This window comes from Schistocerca americana, chromosome 1, assembly GCF_021461395.2.
Source record: "Schistocerca americana isolate TAMUIC-IGC-003095 chromosome 1, iqSchAmer2.1, whole genome shotgun sequence".
In the NCBI taxonomy this organism is placed as follows: domain Eukaryota; kingdom Metazoa; phylum Arthropoda; class Insecta; order Orthoptera; family Acrididae; genus Schistocerca; species Schistocerca americana.
Genome location: NC_060119.1, coordinates 1,013,994,234 through 1,014,018,367, shown reverse-complemented (window position 1 = coordinate 1,014,018,367; position 24,134 = coordinate 1,013,994,234). Strand labels below are relative to the sequence as shown.

Below are 24,134 nucleotides of genomic sequence, written 5' to 3'. Positions count from 1 at the left end.
TTGCTACGCATGGTGGATATGTGGAAAATATCGTACTATAGAGTTTCCCAGACCGCAGCGCCATCTGTTGTTGAAAATTGTAACTACTGTAATTTCGAAAGTTTGTCTGCCTGAAAATGTACTGTTGTTCCAAGCATATTGCAACAAACGGTGTATTTCTATCGCTGCTCGTTTAGTTTTATTGCCGTTTCAAATATACCGGTCATTTTTGAAACACCCTGTATATTTGCAATGAAGACTGGATTATTGTGTCTTATATGTAACTAGAAATTAGAAGACGTGCGTTTTTCATGAAAATGACAGTTGGATACGTATTAGTTAGCATGTAGGTGAATTTTAAATTTACATGATGCAGATATTTCAACGGAAAAGAAATGAAAAAAAAGACCGAAACGATATTTCAAGCAACGATTACCACTCTCGAGCACAATCGACTTTTTTTTCATATTTGTGTATCTTACATTTCACAAAAATGTTCATAGAATATGCACAGGCCGGGAATCGAACATAAATCGTGACAGCCGATCAGTCTACCACAGAATCACTCAATCTGCCGAAAAAGCAACCTAACTCTACGTTAATAAAGAAGCTCGGAAAACTTCCAAGTCGATTTCCTCGAGAATTTTCGAGTGCTGCTTCGAACTGCTGTGGAAGATGAGTATTTGAGTTCTGAACTTCACATACCATAAACATAAAAAATTACAAAAATTCCGATGGCCATGTGGTCTCTGTTTTCCGCTATCTAGTGCTTAGCGTACTAAAAATGATTTTGTGCATTGGTTCTTTGTCGCATGCTAACTATCTACGTCACTGTTAAGAGGCTGCTGGCTGACAGAGATGAACACACTACTGCTACTTGTGTAAAAGCATAATTACCACGAAAGTAGACTAGTCAACATTGCTGTGTCAAATACTATGGGGCACAGTGTCGTGATCGTGGTTGTCAAATGAATCCCAATGTGTACCTGTGTAACATATAATACACGATAGTTCTTTTCTCTGCATATGAATGTGTCGTGAATGATTAGTTCATCATTCAAATAACTGCTTAAGATGGTGTGGGCAAGAAAACAAATCCTTATCGAAGAGACTAGACGGAGTTCGACAGTTACCGTGTCATCTGAAGAGCTCGGTGAAATTAGACGACTTGCGCACAAGACAAATCTATCCGTCCAAAGTGACCTGACCTGTCAAAACATGCTGTAGACCACTCTACACCAAGTCAGCAGCACAGTGTACATAACTGCCGGGTTCAAATTTGCTCCCACGAAACAATGACAAACGCAAGACGAACTATCGAAAACTGTAATGACGGTACTTCTCGCTGTCGTAGTAGAAAATATTGTCACACTGACTGACATGTACGTCGTGCCACATAGCAATATTCAGTTATTTACTCATCATGACAGTCTTAAGAAGTGATGTCTCAAGTTCTGTCATCAGTGATAAGAAAAAATTTAGCGGGTATGAGTGGAATTTCAGAACATTTACAGCTAGGAATTACATACTTCCACGAGTAGCATAATATACTCTGAGGTGACAAAAGTAATAAGATAGCAACATGCACATATATAGTGGCGGTAGTATCACGTACACATGACATAAAATAGCAGTCCATTGGCGTAGCTGTCTTTGTGCTCGGGTGACTCGTGTGAAAAGCTTTCCGACGTGATTTTGTCCGCACGACGGCAATTAACAGACTTTCAATGCGGAGTGGTGGGTGGAAATACACGCACGAGACATTCCATTTCGGAAATCGTTTGAGGATTCAATTTCCTGAGTTCCACAGGGTTGTCAAGAATACCAAATTTCAGGCATTAACAACGCAGTGGCCGACGGCCTACACTTAACAACAGAGAGCAGTGGCGTTTGCGTAAAGTAGTCAGTGCTAACAGACAAGCAGTCTTGCGTGAAATAACCGCAGGAATCAATGTGGAGCACACGACGAACTTTTCCGCGAGGACAGTGTGGCGAAATTTGGGGTTAAAGGGCTATGGCAGCAGACGACCTACCCGAGTGCGTTTGCAAACAGAATGACATAGCCAGCAGCTCCTCTCCTGGGCTCGTGGCGATATCGTTTAGGCCCTAGACGACGGAGAACCACTGCCTGGTCAGATGAGTCCCGACTTCAGTTGGTAAAAGCTGATGGTAGGGTTCGACTGTGGCGCAAACCCTACGAACCCATGGACCCATGATGCCAAGGCACATTCCTTTACATGGAATGGACTGGACCGTCTGGATCTTCGGGTACTTGGAGACCAGTTGCATCCATTTATGGATTTATGGACGTCATTTTCCCAAACAACAATAGAATTTTTATGGACGACAAAGCGCCCCATCACCAGGTCTCAATCGTTCACGATTGGTTTGAAGAACTTTCTGAACAGTTCAAGCGAATGGTCTGGCCACCCAGATCACCCGACGTGAATCCCATCGAATATTTATGGGACATAATCGAGAGGTCAGTTCGTGCACAGTATCCTGCGCCGGCAACATTTTCGCAATTATGGAGGGCTACCGAGGCAGCAGGGCTCACTGTTTCTGCAGGGACTCCAGCGACTTCTAAAGTTCATGCCGCATCGAGTTACCGCACTACGCGGAGAAAAGGAGATCCGTCACGTTATTAGAAGGTATCCCATGACTTTTGTCACCTCAGTACAATGCATTTGGATTGTCAAAACAAGAATTTCGAAACAGAAGCCCACGTACCCTAACTGGATTAAAGCAATACTAACAGGACACTATAATAGAAAATCTTCGCGAGGGTGTTCTAGCGTATATTATTGCAGTTTAAAATCCATGGGCGTGCAACAGACCATAAACCGATGTTCTGCTTATAAATCACTTGAAACAACCTTTCGCGGTTACTAAACAACGTAATTGTATAACGCTATTGTTAGGTGCGTTCAACAAAGCTTTCACTGCAATGAAATTAAAGATGACCAGTTTTATAGAGCTGAATGCCATTTTTCCGAACTTTTAATTTAAATCCAATTGTGTTCACTGTATGAGCTGTAAATTGTATGAAAAATAAACATTAAAACTTGTTTTTACGTCTTCTAACAATTTTAGTGGGAGGAAAATTTATTGAGGGAGTAGGGCTTGTGATGGGACCAACAGAAAATGACGTAAATGGCAAGAAAAGGTTAAATATTGAAATATATTTGATGATGAGCAGACTTCACATTTTCTGAATCACAAATAAGGGGACAATTTCTTGTTCTTATTGAGAGGAAAACATGTGTGCGCTCCTGCTTCTGCGTGAAACATTATCTTACTTACTGCTAGTAGAAATGTATTTGAAATGCAAACTTTTCGATTCTAGACGCTACAGTCTTGAACCGCGCAACCGCTACTGTCGCAGGTTCGAATCCTGCCTCGGGCATGGATGTGTGTGATGTCCTTAGGTTAGTTAGCTTTAAGTAGTTCTAAGTTCTACGGGACTGATGACCTCAGAAGTTAAGTCCCATAGTGCTCAGAGCTATTTGAACCATTTTTTGTCCCTGCGCACGTTTCTCAAACTGAACATAAAAAATAAACCGGCCATCAACTATAGCGCTTCAGTAGACATGATTCCATCAGAAGTGCTATGTGTTTGTCTTCCTCTGACCAGTTCATCCAGGAATTTACACGGGAATTAACAGTTTAATATGGAATCCTACCCAATGAATTACTTGCGATTTTTCACAAAAACTAAACAGGGTCAGAATCGAAAATGACGTTCCTTGCCAGAACAAATCATTGGAAGTCTGCCGCTGCTTGTATAAGCACAAAAACGAAACAACAAGGCAAAATTGTCGTTGTCTTTGTTGCTAGTGCTAATCAGAGATGAATTCATCCATTATAAAAAGAAAACCATTTATATTTATTTGGCAATAGTACAAAAAGTCTCTATAAAAATTATGTCTGGTACAGTCATTTCACGCGTCATACGCGTTGTCAGAGTATTTGAAAGAAATGTTAAATACATTTATATATATGTATAACAGAATATATGGCAATTTATTTGGCAGTAGTGGCTCTTCAGCATACTTCAAATAATTTTAGGCCACTGGTCACGATCATACGATACGTATGTCCTTCTTTAGAATTTTTTTAGTCTTCTTGCTTTGCTTTCTCCGCTCCAGTATTTTGACTATCTCAGGATCTGTAAAGCAAAAGAAAACAGAAAAATCATTAAAAGTTTTGCCTCTTGTAGTCACGGCCCAAAACTGTGTAGAGTTACCAGTTGCACAAGAAATGTTTGGAATGAAAAATAAAAATCATCAGCTTTCCGCCTGTTTACAGAAACTACAGTAACATTCAACAAATGCATTGTTCTGATGTAAATCCTGTGCTGAAAACTATAGGATCATTGTGATAGATGGTTATCAATCAGTCGTTCCAAAAAAACATCCCATTTTAAGTTTCATTACGTCTATGAACGAACGTGAGTGATGCTTTTCATTTCTTGGATATACCATTAACAAACATACAATTTATTGGACACCAGAGAGAACAGTGAGTAATAACTTTAAAGGACTCACACTAAATACAAAAGTCTAAAAGAGTATTAACTGCGCAACTCAAGTAAGATGATAGCGCAATAATGGACTAATACACCTTTATTAAAAGTTAAAGGCCAGTGAACCAGAAATGTATCGTGTCTCAGTTTATTAAGAAATTTGAAATATTAGAAGAATTAAAATAAAAGGAAAGAAAAAGTTGGGTTTCCCACATGTTGTTACCGCGAAATAAGTTATAAAAGAAAACAATAATGAAAGGCATCTTGCTGACAATAATGAAAGGCACCATGTTAATACACTGCAATCTGAGGTGGTTCAAAGATTCACGGAAGAAATTGAACTCATGTTCTTCGTTAGACGAATATTTTAGAACAAAATACACATTTTAAATGTCTGGACAGAGAACTAAACTTTATGGTGTCTTCGAACAGAGAAATAATTTTAGTTTGGATTTGATATTGAATAAGATAGTATGGACACTAAGTACAAGGTGTTCTTTTATCATCATCATCAGCCAATTCAATCATTAAATGATGTGGCCTCTTCGAGTCGTGGATTCAGGTAGGCTTTCAGCAGTCTTCTCCAAGTGGGACGGTTATGGGCAGTTCTCTGCCAGGTGTTACCAGCGATCTTCTTGATGTCTCTGTCCCATCTGTCTGGTGGTCTTCCTCTAGGCCTCCGGTGCTCTCTCGGACTCCACTCCAGTACTAGCTTCGTCCATCTGTTGTCTTTTCTTCTTGCGACGTGGCCAGCCCACTGCCATTTCAAGGAACCTACTCTCTCTAAGATGTCATTAACCTTCGTCACAGACCGGATGTCATCTGCCCTTTTCCTGTCCTTTCTTGTATAGCCCTGCATTGATCGCTCCATGGCTCTCTGTGCTGTCCTAAGTTTCCCTTTTGTAAATGAGTTCAGTGTCCATGTCTCGCAGCCATACGTCATCACAGGAAGAATGCATTGATCAAATACTTCTTTCTTCAAATTTACTGGCATTTTTGATCTGAATACTTTTGAATTCTTCCCAAATGCTTGCCAGCCAAGCTTGATGCGTCGATAGATTTCTGGCCTTATGTCTCCCTTCATATTTATAATCTGGCCAAGGTAGACATATTCACTGACCTCTTCTAGTAGACTGTTCTTTTATACATTGAAGTAAATGTTATTTTACATATTAATAAGCTCTACTGAGATTATATATTTCAATCTCAAATTTGAAAATTCACGTGAATCATTATTAGGCTGTGTCCCAACGTGTCCTATCACAAAGTTCCTTACTAAAAAAATCTACAGAACTTCGAGCAACAAAGGTACATCTGCACGCCGAATCTCAAACACAAGTGCCGGGCAAAACAAAATAAAAAACATTTTTAACAAGTTAAATGCAGTGATGATGTTCTGTTCAATACAGTAGTAACAGCTTAACTTCTGCTCTTGACTAAATCAGGAGTTGCATATAGACAAAAGACAAGTACGATCTTTAACATGAATATAATCTTTATAGTAAAACAATCTAAGCTACGAGGATTTGCAGATGACATGGTTTCCTAGTTAAAGGTGGGAGAGAACATGTGTAAGTATTAAATGTAATCTGCTCAGTAACAGGTGTAGAATTTGGCTAAAAAATGTGCAAATTACAACTCAAAACCATTGGAAGTGGCAAGAAAAAGAGTAACTACTCGAATAACATAACCAATAGTCTTGTGGCTGAAGCTCTATACTTTTCTGCATTTGCTCCCTAATGTATAATATGGAAATTTGGTTCTGCCTTGAGCAAACACAATTCTTCTTGTTTGAATACCCAAACATGTTTCAGAGAAATTTCTTCATCTCCAGTGGGTTCATACTGATATTCAAGTGGCTGTCTGACATTTACGGTACAATTATTATTTTTCTCCAATTTGCATCCGTAACTAATCAGGGTTTCTCAGTGTTATGTGCCTGTGGTTGTCTTAGCTCTGACGTGCTTTCTGAAATGAAAGACATACCCAACACGTAGCAACAAACAGATCAATAAGAACACACAACCACAGACACACAGAACATCAACACAGAGAACACAAACGAACACTACACATCTGAACTAAAGATATCTACAACAGTACACAAATGGCACCACTCACCTACAACAACAAAACAGCCCATAGTATTGGCATTATATTCAATAAACAAGGACTGAAAATAGCTTACATAAAAAAACAACTATACACAAAAGAAACTGAGGACAACCAACACTGACACAACACATCTGGAATCGATCCACTTACATGTCAAGACTGCAGCTCAGTTTATATTGGACAACATGCAGAAAATTTCAATATCAGGTAAACTGAAAACAGAAGGGAACTTAAGAGTAACAGCGTTCATTCTACATTTGCTGATGAACACGTGGGCATGAAACACAAGTCAAGAGACATAATTTCAACAGAAAAAAATTACCATACACGTAAAGCAATACCCTGCAATGGAACCCTACTCTCAGCTCTAAAAGAAGTAACAGAAGCTCACACAGACACACATACACACAAACATACGCACACACACACACACACATATGCCTCCCTCCCCACCAGAACCCATTTACAGTGCACAATTCGTAATTCCCATCCAGAACACACAGAATAAAATGGCAGAACAAGTGAACATCAGACAGTGAGTCAGTGTGTGTTAGGGAACACAGCCCAACCACTCTGTAGAAGCATGAAAAATGTAAATCAACAAAAAATAAGTACAGATCTATACATACCCCCTTACTCTTCACCAATTTATGAAGCACATCCAGAATCACCATACATCTAACACACTTTCGAAAACCAATACTTAAACATAAAAAATTGTAGTTAAAGAATGAAACAGTGACTCTCTTTTGATGGTGGAGCGTAAGACAATGACAGTAATATTATAACACAAAATCAGAAAATAGAAGAAAGCAATAATTTCACTTTAGGTTTAACATTTTGACAAATTACGTACCACAGCACTGAAAAACCATGATCAGCTGCGGATGACAAGCCAGAGAAAAATAGTAACTGTATGGCAAATGTTAGCCAGCCACTTGAACATCAGTATGTAATACTAAGGTATATAATTTCCGGATAATATTTTTCTGTTAATAATTTTACCAATGCCAATATAATAATCTCAAAGCCTGTAATGTATTATGACACAAAAATTTTAATATGTTGACAGAGAATAAACGAACCCGCTGAAGATGGAAAACCTTCTCCGAAACATATTTGGGTATTAAAACAAGAAGAGTAGTGTTTTCTCAAGACAGAACCGTAATTCCGTATTATATAACTAATATTGGTGATGAAAGGAGAAAATATAAAAAAGCAGCAAATGTAGCAGGCGAGAGGGAATACAAATGTCTAAAAAACTGGATAGACAGGAAGTGCAAATAGCTAATCAGGAATAGCTAGAGGACACATGTACACCTACAACAGCGTCCTTTGTAACAGTATTTGGATCAAGAGGGAGAGAAAGGTCCAAAATTAGATAGTGGGACAATATCTGTGATGCCACAGCTAAAATGAACATCACTTCTGAATGAACGACGAATGCAGTCAACAGAAAGAATTCCATGAGGCTCGTAGAACAGGCATGCGGTCGGAAGACACTTTCGACACGGAAAGTTACATAAAGTGAAGGGACACGAGATGCAAAGAAATGTTACAGGAAAAATAGCGGAAATTATACGACCAGTTATCGAGAAGTTTAGGGCAGTGTGAAGCCACTGTAGTGCTATAGAAAGGAATACACGTTAGAACAAAACAGCAGTGCGAGTTGCGGGGTGGCTGACCTGTCTTGCCCGGCTCTCCGAGCGGCAGGTAGGTGATGATCATGCGCTCCAGGGCGGCGCGGTCGTTTGGGTTGTCGCCGACCTCGACGTCGCTGAGCGGGAGGTACGCCACGGCCAGAGTGCGCTTGCGCTTCTTCCCGGCAAGCCTCTTGGCGTTTATCTTCTTCACCTTCTTCACCACAAACATCAGCAACGCGTCCTCCTTCACGGGTGGCAGCCGTCTAAACAGACAAAGTGTAATAAAGGAGGGACAGCTTTGTTGCGTTTTCTTTTTTCTGTCTTTCAATTCCTAAATTAACTGATATTTACGAAAATGCTCCAAAACCAACTCTAATCATTAGTCGTGGTCTTCAATTTCACTCTATGTGGTAACTAAACAAATTAAGAAAATATTTACACACTAAAAATTGTAAACGTCGATAGAAAATTTACCTCAAAAGCGACTTTGCAACTGTGTTAAAATAACAGCAAATCACCAGAAAGCACGATAGAAAAGATAATTTTAAACACGAAAATTCTTTATTTGGAGGATATATATTTAAAGTTCCCGCAGCGACACCTGCCGTAGAACACACTAAAGAACAAATGCATACACTGTGTATGTGGATTCTGACCAGTAACGAGACACTTGAGCATCACAAGTTGTATTCAGAATGATCACCGGCAGCGGCAATACACGCTTGCAGTCTAGTGTCTTGTCGCCGTCCGCTGTGGCCGAGCGGTTCTAGGCGCTTCAGTCCGTAACCGCGCGCCTGCTACGGTCGTAGGTTCGAATCCTGCCTCGGGTATGGATGTGTGTGATGTCCTTAGGTTAGTTAGGTTTAAGTAGTTCTAAGGCTAGAGGATTGATGACCTCAGATGTTAAGTTCAAAATGGTTCAAATGGCTCTGAGCACTATGGGACTTAACTTCTAAGGTCATCAGTCCTCTAGAACTTAGAACTACTTAAACCTAACTAACCTAAGGACATCACACACATCCATGCCCGAGGCAGGATTCGAACCTGCCACCGTAGCGGTCACGCGGTTCCAGACTGTAGCGCCCTTAACCGCTTGGCCACACCGGCCGGCAGATGTTAAGTCCCATAGTGCTTAGAGCCATGTCAACCATTTCTCTAGTATGTTGCGTGTAGCTGCTCCAGCTTACAGCTGCAGGATTTTCCGTTCATCAAGTACATTCTGGCTGTTTATTGGTCCATTGTAATCACTTATCTTTGTTCGCTCTCCTATTCGTGTCAGAAATTCTATTACTGCTTCTACAAAGGTATCTGTTCTCTCGTAGCCACTTCTCGTTGTTTGTTGAGGACGGTATAGGTTTAATGCAAATGCGATCCGGTTAGACCCCTTGCGTCGCGTGGGTATTCCCGTAATATACCGTAATCCTTTGAGTTATGATGCAGCAGAGGTTTTTTTTTTTTTTTTTTCCTTACACCTGTACTGCCTGTTCGTGGCTTCTGCGCGGTAGAGTGGAGTACTTCCAGTTACGCATGTAAAGGCGGTGCGCTTATTGGCGTCCGACTTATTGAATAGTCCATCGTGTTCACTGTGATGACAATGGATTTATTTTCCTGTGACAAGGGAGGAAATTCTATTTGTGTTGCATTCGGTAGTGTCTGTTTGATCTGTTTGTCAATGTGGGTGAGCAGTTCGGCTAATGTGTAACGATTTAATCGTATGAGTATATATAAATGTAGAATAGAAATCAGTAACGGGCTAAGGGCCAAAAAACTGATTCTAAGTTATTACTTTTTTTTACAAAATATCTTAAAGAAGAATCTCACCATTTTTTTTGTTTTGTTTATTGTCTTCAGTAAAAGTCACACAAGTATGCAATTTTTTAAAGGTTCCTTCCTTTTATCAATGAAAACCATTATTTTATTCTGAAAAACTCAGTACGTACTAAACGACATATAGGTATCGGCAAAAACGAGGTAAGTGCCAAGCATTTATCAGTTCTTTTTCATAATAAATATTTTACTGTTACGGTACACTGTGACTGAATTATTTTTAATCCTTTTAATTTTATGGAGCACAAAGCGGGTTGAATTGACTAACTGTTCGAAACATGTTCTATTACGTACTTCAAAATACGGCAGCTGACAAGCTGATAAGCTGTTTTTACATTGTTGTGACAGTAAAACAAAGTTCTTTATTATCTCAGTGCTAAAGCCTTTCTTGAAAATCTTGTAGATGCTCCAGTCCTCAAATTCGTAAAACATTGATCTCTTCTTGACGATGCCAGGTGCAATTTCTCTTGTTCGAATCCAGCTGCATTTGGAAACATTTATTTTCGTTGTGTTAGTATGTGTATCGGCTGCTTTTTTAAAATAAAATAGTCCTCAGGCTGGAGCACAGTAATCACAAACTACTGTTAGGTGTCGCATTATCCGTACGTTACAAGGTCCTTAGGTACTTGAACCTCTGAGTTTCTTCCAGCCTCTTGCATTTTTCAATCCAGGCAAAATCTCAGTCACATGCTGCCAACAGTTACAAAGCTTTGTGTCATGTAGCCTGCTTTAGCTCATCCTGTCTTTCGGGCTTTCTATGCACTACTAAAAATACTCGTAGCGCTTAGTCCGCTTTTCTGGTTGGCAACGGCAATAAGCTTGGCTTTTTTCAGCACTTAGCTCGTTAATGATTTCCATCCTACAGATATAAAAAAAAAAACATACGCAGTTTTTAACTCACACACATCGGACCTCTAAGAAAATTCTGAAATTTTCGCCAGAACAGGTTAATTTTCCCCGGGGGTAAAGGGTGCTCAGTTCCAAACCTAATATCTCGAACACCAAGTAAATCTTCAACAGGAATGTCTGGAAAGTAAAAACTTTTCCCTCCGCAAATTATTCAACGATCTGAAGCTTCCGTCTCCATCTCCACAGAACCAACAAAGACTTGTTTTAGGCTCTTTACTGTCTCATCAATTCTCGATGCGGTAGGGGCACTGCACCTCATTTTCAACGGTTCTAAGGGGAATACTACACCTGCCAGCTGATTTACCTTGGCTTATTTCCCTGATAACCACAGCAGAGACGACAAGCTGCAGCGTAACATCGTTATAAGTTAGTTAGCTGCGGCGTCCCAACGGGGTCCTAATGCGCCTTTCCACTTCAGCATCATGTAACACATAACTGAAAACATATTATCTGGGAGAAACACGAAAAAATTTAGAAAACTGCGAAAATGTGGCTTGGCAGGGTTTCACTAAGTTTCCTGATGCTATAATGCCAAGTGATATTATTAGATCTAAATGCAATGTAGTATTTATATCTAAACGTGATTCTGAAAGACAATAATATGCAAAACAACTAGCTTTTACGCTGATGAGAATGCATGACCAGTTCGAGTCACTTTTACAGATTACCAAAAAATTACCTCGTTTCAAATGAAAGCAAAAACACCTGTACAAATCAGTAAACACGTGAAAATGCTGAAAAAATACAAATAGTCCTTCTTAACCACCATTGCATACAATGCAGACACTTGTACCTCGACTGGTTGCTTCAGGAATTTGGCTGAGTGCCAAATACAATCGTTTTCAAAAACCGGGCCGCGCGGGATTAGCCGAGCGGTCTACGGCGCTGCACCCGTGGACTGAGCGGCTGATCCCGGCGGAGGTTCGAGTCCTCCCTTGGGCATGGGCGTGTGTGTTTGTGCTTAGGATAATTTAGGTTAAGTAGTGTGTAAGCTTAGGGACTGATGACCTTAGCAGTTAAGTCCCATAAGATTTCACACACATATGAACATATTCAAAAACCGGCAAACTTGTATCACGTGGTAAAATTGTCTCAGTTGACAGAATATTGAAATATTGTTCACTACAGGCCAGCCTACCCTATTTAGTGGAATAATTGATCCCGTGTTAGTGCAATAGTTGGCCCCACGTTGAAAACAGCGAAATGTTTATTTTAGAGCGGAAATATGGTAGCTACCGAAACCAAGGCGTCTAAGAACAGATATGAAGTGTTCAGCGAAACCACAAAAGATGCTGCTGCAAACGGGTTATCCAAAATAATCAGGTACACGAAATGAATTATATGCACTGAAATGAAATGAATGGGTCGGTTTGGATGAAAGTGTGATAGATTTCCGTTGCTATAGTCTCATTCAAAGATACGAGACAGCTGCAATGAGCTGTAAAATGACAGTTGTAAGATGAAATGTTTCACAAAGGAACAACAGAAATTCTTACACGAAGATGGGAAAACTTTCGCCACAGTTTTGTATTTGAAATACAGAGACTGCCATGTCAGTGGGACTTAATTATAAACTAAATAAATTGAATATTTGCTCTCCTCCGTGAAGTATCACAAAAACCTTAACTTGCCTTAGAAAATGATTTACTTTTTTCTGAAATTAATTACATACTTACACTGTGAAAACATTTTGGAAGAGAGGAACATCCTTCTTACAGGGTTCTGTTTTGCACTTCTCCACTTTCTTGAACCGCTCTTTTGGCGAAAATTTTAATTTCACATAGATCTTCTTAGAAACTGAAAAACAGGCACACTGACTTAAAGACCATACTCATACATGTGGAAAACAACTTACGAACTTAAACAGCTTAATATGTTTCTCCACTCCATGTCCGGCATGATTCAGCAACACTAATCCTACTTTCAACAACATAGACTACCTTATCAATTGAAAATTAGACAACTTAGAGCCTTTATGACCATATAAATCCAAAATTAAATACTAGGCCAATATTTCAGTAACAGAACTTTTGTGTTTATTCATTACAGTACGTACTTAAGGCAAGACAGTCAATCACATTCCTAGAGGATAGTTAACCAGACATGTGACGGAATCGAACATTTCTTGACAGGCAGCAAAGCAGCACCATTACTTAAACATCAGTGTCTTAGTGGGCAGTGTTACTTAACAGTCTCAGACTTTGTGCGGCTGATGAAGTTATCTGATTGGAAGTATGGCCCGGGAAAAAATATTAATAAGTTACAGTTACATCTCAAAAAAAAAAAAAAAATCAACCTGGTACATCAGTGGAGAATAAAACTGCACACAAATTTCACATCATTTAGCTCCTATAGTACAGTTCTGCCCTTCACATTCACAGCACGAGGCTACTCGAGTCATACAGTTATTCGAGAGTGACCGTGTGTAGAGGTATGAAGTGGAAGGACCGCGATACCGTTTGTCGCCCACCTATGGAGAAAGTTTTTTTAATAACTATGTTAGGGCAACGTGGTTCTTTGGAATTAATGCAAAAGAGCTACTTTATAGACGTTTCTGTGGCAAGTATTAATGTTTTACGCCAAGGCTGGAGTATACAAACACTTCGATTTCTTGAGAGGCCCAGAGCACTTTTAGATATGATGCATTTTAAAAAAGATACTATATATTGGTTTGTTTTTAAATCTTTTCGGCAATATTTTACACAAGCTCACGATTTTATTCTAATGTGCATCGACGGGACTAAGCAGGAGCTGCTCAGTGGTCTTCACTGGCCGTGACCTCAGGATTCGCCTAACTAGCCAGTACAGGGTCTACAGACAGAGGAAACGGAGGATAGGTGTAAAGAGCACATTGAGAGCCTCTACGAAGTAATAGAACAAGAAATGAAAGTCGATGTGGAAGACATAGGGGACTCAGTATTAGAGGCCGATTTAACACAGCTTTGGAAGAGATCAAATTAGGCGTAAGGCATAGATAAAATTCCTTCGGAATTTGTAAAATAATTGGGGAGGAGGGGGGGAAGTAGCAACAAAAAACTATTCGGGCTGATGTGTAGAGTGTACGAGTCTTGCGGAATACCATCAGACTTTCCGAAAAACATCACTCACAAAATTTCGAAAATAGCAAGATTCGACAAGTGTGAGAATAATGACACAATCAGCTAAACAGGTCAAACATCCAAGTTGCCGACAAGAATTAAGTAAGAGAAGAATGGAAAAGAAAATTGAGGACCTGTTGGAAAGATAAAGACACCAGAATGGCAGTCCTGACGTAGCGCTTGATAATAGAAACAATGCTGAAGAAAAATTAAGACACATTCATAGGCTTTGTCGACCTGTCAAATGAGTTCGAAATTCTGAGAAAAACTGGCGTAAGCTACAGGGAAAGACGAGTAATATACGTTATGTTCAAATGTCTAGAGGGAGCAATAAGAATGGAAGACCGAGAGCGAAGTGCTTGGATTAAAAAGGATGTAAGACAGAGAAGCAAATTTCTCCCCTAGTGTTCAATCTATACATCGAAGAGGTAATCACAAAGAAAAAAGAAATTTTCAGGAGTAAGATTATAATTCAGAGAGCAATGGTAAGATTCACTAATGGCACTGCTATTTTCATTGAAACCAAAGTTTAACTACAGGACTTGTTGAACGGAATGAACAGTCTAATGAGCACACACTATGGACTAAGAGTAAACCGAAGAAAGACGGAACTAATGAACAGCTGCAGAAACGAGATTAGCGAAAAACTTAAGACCCAAATCGGTGGCCAAGAAGCAGACCAGTGAAGGAATTCTGCTACCTTGGAAGCAAAAGAAATCATGACGGACGAAGCAAGGAAGACAAAATGGAGACTAGCAAAGACGAAGAGGGCATGTCTGCCAAGACAAGTCTACTAATACCAGATAAAGGCCTCAGTTTGAGGAAGAAATTTCTAAGAGTGTACGTGGGGCGTTCAATGAGTAAGGCAATTATTTTTTCCTGAAAGCAGGCTGGTTTTATTGACGATTGCAATATACCATAATATTCCCCACTCTTTTCACTAAAAAATCCTATTTTTATACATAACCTCCGTTCAGCGCGACAGCCTTACGCCGCCTTACTGGGAGAGCCTGGATGCCCTCATGGTAGCACACTACTGGTCGACGTAGGAGCCGGCGTCTCAGTGAATTATAACCTCCCCATCACCCACGTGTGCTTTTCGCGGAGCGCATCCTTCATTGGACCGAACAGGTGGAAGTCGGAAGGTGCGATATCCGGGCTGTAGGGTGCATGAGGAAAAACAGTGCACTGAAGTTTCGTGAGTGTCTGCACGTTTCGACATTGCAGACTTATGTCAGGCCATGCGTTGTCATGGAGAAGGAGAAGTTCTTTTGCATTTTTATGGCGACGACCACGCTGATGTCGTTTCCTCAATTTCCTGAGGGCAGCACAATACACTTCAGAGTTTATCGCTACAACACGACGTAGGACGACAAGCAGAATAACCTTTTCAGAGTCCGAGAAGACCATCGCCATGACTATACCGACTGAGGGTGCAGCTTTGAACGGTGTTGTGACACTCAATGGATTCCTGTTTTGTTTCCAGTCCGAAGTTAATGGTCGCATGTGTCATAGCCTGAGATGATGTTCAGCAAAATATTGTCACGGTCAGCTTCTTAACGCGAAAGCAGTTCCGCACACATGGTCCTTCGCTGATCTTTATGGTCTTCTGTTAGTCGTCGAGGAATCCAGCGGGCTCACATCTTTGAGTACCGCAAATGGTGGACGACTGTGTCGACACTACCAACAGACACGCCCAGCTGAGCAATGAGGTGTTTGATTATGCTCTATCTACCACCTCTAATGAGAGTTTCGGCACGTTCCAAAACTGCAAGAGTCGCAGATTTGTGCTCCCGGCTGGCACGCGGTAGATCGGACAGGGTTGCGTGACCTCGTTGCGATAATGGCGGACGCCTCCCCCAACGACTCATCGTGCTTTTGTTCACTGTCAGGTCTCCGTAGACATTCTGCAAGCACCTATGAACATTTGTGATGCTCTGGTTATCAGGCAAAAAAATGTCAATGACATTTCTGTACTTGGAACGCACCTCCGTTACAGACGCCATTTTGAAGGTTACGTATAGCACCGCCATCTATTGTAAATTCTTTTTTGGAAATTTGTGGTAAGTTCTCTGAGGTGTGGGGTTGATCTGCTATTCTGTGCAACGGATTAATCTGAAATGTACCCTTTACCCTGTGGCTCCTGCAAGATGCAATTTCCACCCCAACACTACTAAAGAAGTCAGACAGACGCTCCTAACGTTCTAAAGAGAAATGCCTGAAAAACTTTCAGCAATAAATATCTTCTGGAGTTGTCCGCTGTAAGGAAATGACACAAAAATTTACTAAATTTCTTACATAACTAGTGGGATGCTTGGGTACTAGAGTAGTGCTAGTTAGTGTAAGAAAAACAAGAAACTAACGAAAGTTATTATTTATTTTGCAAAAATTCTGAGAAATCACAATGACACTTTTAGTTATGAATTGAACAAGTTATATCCTGGTTCTTTTCGGAATGTGAAGTTACCTCTCAAGGATAGGATTCGCTAATGAAATTTCTATACAAAGTTTAAGATGCTTGTTGCCTTGGCAGAAATGGCTGAGAGGTGCGCCTACTCGACTTGAATAATTATCCTTTAGAATGTTGCTAGGTACGGTCGAGGCTGTCGCATGTGAAATGCAGTGAAGTGTACTGTTGTGGAGGAAATACGGGGCTCGCAAGAGCTGTAGCGCACAATACCGTACGCTGCGATGATTGCTGTCTGCGCCGCTCGCTGCTGAAAAATAAAATAACTCTCGTTCTATCTGGATTGATCTTCGCCAATTAAACTCTCCCTATGCCTTGATGAAGTCAAGGATTCCTATTCGCCCCTAGTCTAACTATTGGCGTGGTACACCGGTCAAATAACCAGTCCACCACAATGCCACTCAAAATTCGCTCGCAGGCGTTTAACTATAACAATGTCCATTTACACCGCACAATGTGTCGGCCAACACAGTGAACAACGCTTAATAGCAAGGACTCAATATAGAGTCGCCCTTTGATTCGCTCTCAACACAGGTGCTCTCCCAGTGCAGTACTGAGAAGAGACTTGTTCCTCGCTCTTTTGAGTACACGTACGAGCGCGCACGCTCTCGTTACGTGTTCTCGCTCCAAGAACGACAACGGAACGGCGCCTCTCCACGCCAGACGTGAAGGGGTATACCTTTCGGTCTCTTCCATTATTCCGTCAGCTCAAGGGGGTCAGAAATATCGTCTGCCAATCAGCATTGCTCTTCTAAAACGGGAGAATGACGTTTCGTTTAAGGCGAACAATCCGGAAACCTATAGCTTTGCCATTTGGCGTTTGCTGTCTCCCTGTGAAAATCTCTGAAACTGCGTGCTATGTGTAAAGAATGCGTAGGCTGGCCGCTCCCACACAATGTAGCGGAATTTGCTTTTAACCCGAACACGGGGTCGTTCCCCCCTTTCCACTCGGGCCCACGGTGTCCGCTACGGACGGTCACTGGCCGAGATGGGCTGGGTCGTCCTCTGAAGGTTTCTGCTCATCAGTTGACCGTTCAGCAACTTGCCTTTATCGAAACAGATATGTTTAACAGCTTCCAACTCCTCGATTAGATTCAACTTTTTCCCCTTTTGATCAAGGTGTAATATCCTCAAATTTTCTAGTGTGGGAGACTGGTGCCATTTAGACTTAAGATGTTCAGCAAACGCAGAATTCTGTTTAACATGGCATATTTTAGTTAGGATGTGCTCGCTGAACCTATTTTTAAGCATCCTGCCGGTCTGGCCCATATGCGACATTTCACAATAAATAATTTGTATACGCCCGGCTCTACATACTTGTAATTATGGGGGCCTCCATTGTGAATGTAATTATGCTGAAGATTATTGTCAGTAGTGAAAACAACACGCAAATTCTGGTTCTTTACAAGCTTAGCCAAATCATAAGAGGGATTCTCCATGATCTTCACAAATCTGACCTCAAGAGCATCTGGACGAGGAGACCTCTGTGCTCAGCTTCTGATCTCTTTTTTTCTTTATATAGCCTATCAACTAGTTTATGACTATCGCTTACAGACTACAGTAGTTATACGGAATACGGAGAGATATGCAGAAACAGAGTAGCGTAGAGAGCCGCATCACTCCAGTGTTGCGTTTACATGTACATAGATAATCCGCGAGCCACCTTACGGCGCGTGGTAGAGAGTACCCTCTACCTGTACTTGTTATTTCCTTTCCTTTTTCAGTCGCAAACAGAGCGACGGAAAAACGATTGTCTGGATGCCTCCATAAGAACCCTAAATTCTCAGATCTTATCTTCGTATAGCCGTCCGCCCCTGGTAGCTGAGTGGTCAGCGCGACGCCATGTCATACCTAACGGACCTGGCTCGATTCCCGGCTGGGTTGGAGATTTTCTCCGCTCAGGGACTGCGTGTTGTGTTGTCCTTATCATTATCATTTCATCCCCATCGACACGCAAATAACTGGTGTCAAGTCGAAAGACTTGCACCAAGCGAACGGTCTACCCGACGGGAGGCCCTAGCCATACGGCATTTCCATTTCGTATTGCCAACAGCCTTGCCGCAGTGGTAACACCGGTTCCCGTCAGATCATCGAAGTTAAGCGCTGGCGGGCTGGGCTAACACTTGGATGGGTGAGCATCCGGTATGCCGGGCACTGTTGGCAAGCGGGGTACACCCAGCCCTTGTGAGGCAAACTGACGAGCTACTTGTTTGAGAAGTAGCGGCTCTGATCTCCTAACCTGACATACGGCGAGGAGAGCGGTGTGCTGACCAAATGCCCCTCCATATCCGCATCCAGTGACGCCTGTGGGCTGAGGCTGACCCCGGTACCGTGGGGTCTTCCAAGGCCTGTTCGGACCGACACTTTTATCCTCGTATTCTTTACGCTCAATGTATGTTGGCGGCAGTAGGATGGTTCGGCAGTCAGCTTCAAATGCCGGATCTCTAAATTTTGTCAATAGTGTCTCTCGAAAAGAACGCTACCTTCCTTCCAGGATTTCCATTTGAGTTCCCGAAGTATCCCCATAACACTTCGTGTTGTTCGAAATCAACGGTAACAAATCTAGTAGCCTCTGAAATGCTTCAATGTCTTCCTTCAATCCGACCTGGTACGGATCACAAACACCCGAACAGTACTCAATGATAGGTCGCACCAGCGTCCTATATGCGATCTGCGTTACAGGTTTTTCCTAAAATTCTCCCGATATAACGTAGTCGACCATTCGAATTCCCTACTACAGATCTCACATGTTCGTTCCATCTCATATCGCTTTGCTACTTAAGCCCAGATATTTAAACGACTTCACTATGTCAAGTAAGACACTAGTAATACTGTATCCGGACATTAAAGGTTTGTTCTTCCTATTCATCCGCATTAACTTACATTTTTCTACATTTAGGGCTAGCTGCCGTTCAGCACACCAACTGGAAATCTTATCCAATTCGTCTTGTAGCTTCGCATAGTCACTCAATTTCGACAGCTTACCGTACACCACGGTATCATCAGCAAACAACCGCAGATTAATGCCCACTGTTATCCAATTCATTTACACTACTGGCCATTAAAATTGCTACACCACGAAGATGACGTGCTACAGACGCGAAATTAAACCGACAGGAAGAAGATACTGTGATATGCAAACGATTAGCTTTTGAGAGCATTCACACAAGGTTGGCGCCGGTGGCGACAAATACAACGTGCTGACATGAGGAAAGTTTCGAACCGATTTCTCATACACAAACAGCAGTTCACCGGCGTTGCCTGGTGAAACTTTGTTGCCATGCCTCCAGTAAGGAGGAGAAATGCGTACCACCACGTTTCCGACTTTGATAAAGGTCGGATTGTAGCCTATCGTGATTGCGATTCATCGTATCGCGACATTGCTGCTCGCGTTGGTCGAAATCCAATGACTGTTAGCAGAATATGGAATCGGTAGGTGCAGGAGGGTAATACGGAACGCCGTGCTGGATCGCAACGGCCTCGTATCACAAGCACCATCTTATCCGCATGGCTGTAACGGATCGTGCAGCCACGACTCGATCCCTGAGTCAACAGATGGGGACGGTTGCAAGACAACAATCATCTGCACGAACAGTTCTACAACGTTTGCAGTAACATGGACTATCAGCTCGGAGACCATGGCTGAGCTTACCCTTGACGCTCCATCACAGACAGGAGCTCCTGCGATGGTGTACACAACGACGAACCTGGCTGCACGAATGGGGAAACGTCATTTTTTCGGATGAATCCAGGTTCTGTTTACAGCATCCTGATGGTCGCATCCGTGTTTGGCGACATTGCGGTGAACACACATTGGAAGCGTGTATTCGTCATCGCCATACTGGCGTATCACCCGGCGTGATGGTATGGGGTGCCATTGGTTACGCGTCTCGGTCACCTCTTGTTCGCATTGACGGCTCTTTGAACAGTGGACGTTACATTTCAGATGTGTTACGACCCGTGGCTCTACCCTTCATTCGATCCATGCGAAACCCTACATTTCAGCAGGATAACGCACGACCGCATGTTGCTGGTCCTGTACGGGCCTTTCTGGATAAGGAAAATGTTCGACTGCTGCCCTGGCCAGCAGATTCTTCAGATCTCTCACCAATTGAAAACGTCTGTTCAATGGTGGCCGAGTATGTGGCTCGTCACAATATGCCTGTCACTACTCTCGATGAACTGTGGTATCGTGTTGAAGCTGCATGGGCAGCTGTACCTGTACACGCCATCCAAGCTCTGTTTTGACTCAATGCCCAGGTGTATCAAGGCCGTTATTACGGCCAGAGGTGGTTGTTCCGGCTGCTGATTTCTCAGGATCTATGCACCCAAACTGCGTGGAAATGAAATCACTTGTCAGTTCTAGTATAATATATTTGTCCAATGAGTACCCGTTTATCATCTGCATTTCTTCTTGGTGTAGCAATTTTAATGACCAGTAGTGAATGTATATGGAGAACAACATTGCTCCTATCACACTTCCTTGGGGCACTCATAATGATACCCTTGTCTCTGATGAACACTCACCATCGAGTAAAATGTACTGGGTTTTATTACTTAAGAAATCTTTGAGCCCCTCACATATCTCGTATGCTCGTACCTTCGTTAACAGCCTACAATGGGGCACCGTGTAAGATGATATCCGGAAATCTAGAAATATGTAAGCTGCCTTTTGCCAGTGTTAGGACTAAAGCCATCAAGAACAACGACGAGAGTAGCAGATACTCACGGGTGGGGTGTAGGTGCGCGGCGTGCATGATCTGCACGCAGAGCGGCGTGTAGCCGTCTGCGTCCGGCTGCGCCCTCAGGGCTCGGACGCCCAGCTTGCCGAGCACGTCCTCGGCGCCGCTGCCGCTGGCGCTGCCGCCGTCGCTGGCGCCGCTGCCCTCGCCGGCGTCCCCGGAGGCGGCCAGCTGCTGGTTGCGGCGCAGGCGCAGCGTGTGCAGCAGCTGGTGGCCGTCCTGCGTGTACGGCTGCAGCAGCGCCGACACCTCGGCGCGCACCCGCGACGCCGGCCCGCAGCCTTCCTCGGCGCAGCGGTCGTCCGCCCGCGACACGAACGACACCAGCTGCTCGCACTCCTCGTGCAGCCGCTGGAACCACGACGCGGGCTCCTGTGGACACCCACGACACCCTCCTGCAATACTGTCGCTTTTCGTAGACGGTTCTTTTTAAATACAGGGTGTTACAAAAAGGTACGGCCAAACTTTCAGGAAACATTCCTCACACACAAAGAAAGAAAATATGTTATGTGGACGCTTAATTTCCATGTTACAGGTCATTTTATTACTTCTCTTCAAATCACATTAGGGATTGGGTTGTTTGGGGGAAGAGACCAAACAGCGAGGTCATCGGTCTCATCGGATTAGGGAAGGATGGGGAAGGAAGTCGGCTGTGCCCTTTCAAAGGAACCATCCCAGCATTTGCCTGGAACGATTTAGGAAATCACGGAAAACCTAAATCAGGATGGCCGGACGCGGGATTGAACCGTCGTCCTCCCGAATGCGAGTTCAGTGTGCTAGCCACTGCGCCAGCTTGCTCGGTCAAATCACATTAATCATGAAATGGAAACACACAGCAACAGAAAGTACCAGCGTGACTTCAAACACTTTGTTACAGGAAATGTTCAAAATGTCCTCCGTTAGCCATGATACATGCATCCACCCTCCGTCCCATGGAATCCCTGATGCGCTGATGCAGTCCTGGAGATTGGCGTATTGTATCACAGCCGTCCACAATGCAAGCACGAAGAGTCTCTACATTTGGTACCGGGATTACGTAGACAAGAACTTTCAAATGCCCCCATAAATAAAAGTCAAGAGGGTTGAGGTCAGGAGAGCGTGGAGGCCATGGAATTGGTCCGCCTCTACCAATCTATCGGTCACCGAATCTGTTGTTGTTGAGAAGCGTACGAACACTTCGACTGAAATGTGCAGGAGCTCCATCGTACATGAACCGCATGTTGTGTCGTACTTGTAAAGGCACATGTTCTAGCAGCACAGGTAGAGTATCCCGTATGAAATCATGATAACGTGCTCCATTGAGCGTAGGTGGAAGAACATGGGGCCCAATCAAGACATCACCAACAATGCCTGCCCAAACGTTGATGACGTGATTGCACAATTGCGTGCGGATCCCCTCAGCCCACACATGTTGATTGTGAAAATTTACAATTTGATCACGTTGGAATGAAGCCTCATCCGTAAAGAGAACATTTGCACTGAAATGAGGATTGACACATTGTTGGATGAACCATTCGCAGAAGTGTACCCATGGAGGCCAACCAGCTGCTGATAGTGCCTGCACACGCTGTACATGGTACGGAAACAACTGGTTCTCCTGTAGCACTCTCCATACAGTGACGTGGTCAACGTTACCTTGTACAGCAGCAATTTCTCTGACGCTGACATTATGGTTATCGTCAACTGCACGAAGAATTGCCACGTCCATTACAGGTGTCCTCGTCGTTCTAGGTCTTCCCCAGTCGCGAGTCATAGGCTCGAATGTTCCGTGCTCCGCAAGACGCCGATCAATTGCTTCGAACGTCTTCCTGTCGGGACACCTTCGTTCTGGAAATCTGTCTCGATACAAACGTACCGCGCCACGGCTATTGCCCCGTGCTAATCCATACATCAAATGGGCACCTGCCAACTCTGCATTTGTAAACATTGCACTGAGTGCAAAACCACGTTCGTGATGAACACTAACCTGTTGATGCTACGTACTGATGTGCTTGATGCTAACACTGTAGAGCAATGAGTCGCATGTCATCACAAGCACCGAAGTCAACATTACCTTCCTTCAACTGGGCCAACTAGCGGTGAAGCGAGGAAGTACAGTACATACTGACGAAACTAAAATGTGCTCTAACATGGAAATTAAGCGTTTCCGGGCACATGTCCACATAACATATTTTCTTTATTTGTGTGTGAGGAATGTTTCCTGAAAGTCTGGCCGTACGTTTTTGTAACACCCTGTATACTGGCGAAACAAAACGCAGCATCAAAAAATAATTAATGCACAGACTGTTTCAAAAAGAATATACGTATTACGAAGTATTATTTTGTTCAAACTATCGATTGCTGCGCCTCGGCCAGGCTATTGGAGAAACTAATACATACTCTAGTTTATATTAATAACCGCCAGATGTCAGTTGTCTTATGTTTTGCTTAGAGAGCCTGTATACGGAGAAGTGTCCATAGGTGAAGTTGCCCGTGATTGGTTGATTAGCTTTGGTAGAAAAATGGCGCCAAACGTCTCTCGCGCTTCCTATGTTCGCTGTGCTTTTGAGTTGAATTGAAGTTCAGAGGACTTTTGGAAACGATTAACAGGTATTTGAATTATTGAGAGACTTGTTATGTGTTGTGCATGCATGTTCGATTTAGTTGTATATCGTTTTTAGTACGTAATTGGCGTTTGCGATCTTAAATACGAGTTGAAATAATGAAGCGTTTTGTGATGAAGTCGGTAGGCCTACATGTTTGAAGCAAACACGTTAGTAATTGTACAGTATTGTTTTTGACATCTGTAATTCGTTCTGCAGATGTTCGTAAACGATGCCCGGTTGTGCT

At 42.7% G+C, this 24,134-nt stretch overlaps 1 protein-coding gene across 1 annotated transcript in view; it reads right to left on the bottom strand.

The window, feature by feature from the left end:
• Positions 1–3,841: 3,841 nt before the first annotated feature.
• The window catches only part of LOC124616245 (protein unc-13 homolog 4B-like), a 191,123-nt gene continuing 170,830 nt past the window's right edge, over positions 3,842–24,134 (bottom strand). The window contains exons 9-12 of the mRNA XM_047144552.1: positions 21,293–21,677; positions 12,675–12,795; positions 8,305–8,525; positions 3,842–4,147 (exon numbers count right to left, since the gene is read on the bottom strand). Coding sequence (XP_047000508.1) covers positions 4,062–4,147; positions 8,305–8,525; positions 12,675–12,795; positions 21,293–21,677 — 813 coding nt within the window. The 3' untranslated portion in view covers positions 3,842–4,061. The remainder of the gene's footprint in view (positions 4,148–8,304; positions 8,526–12,674; positions 12,796–21,292; positions 21,678–24,134) is intronic.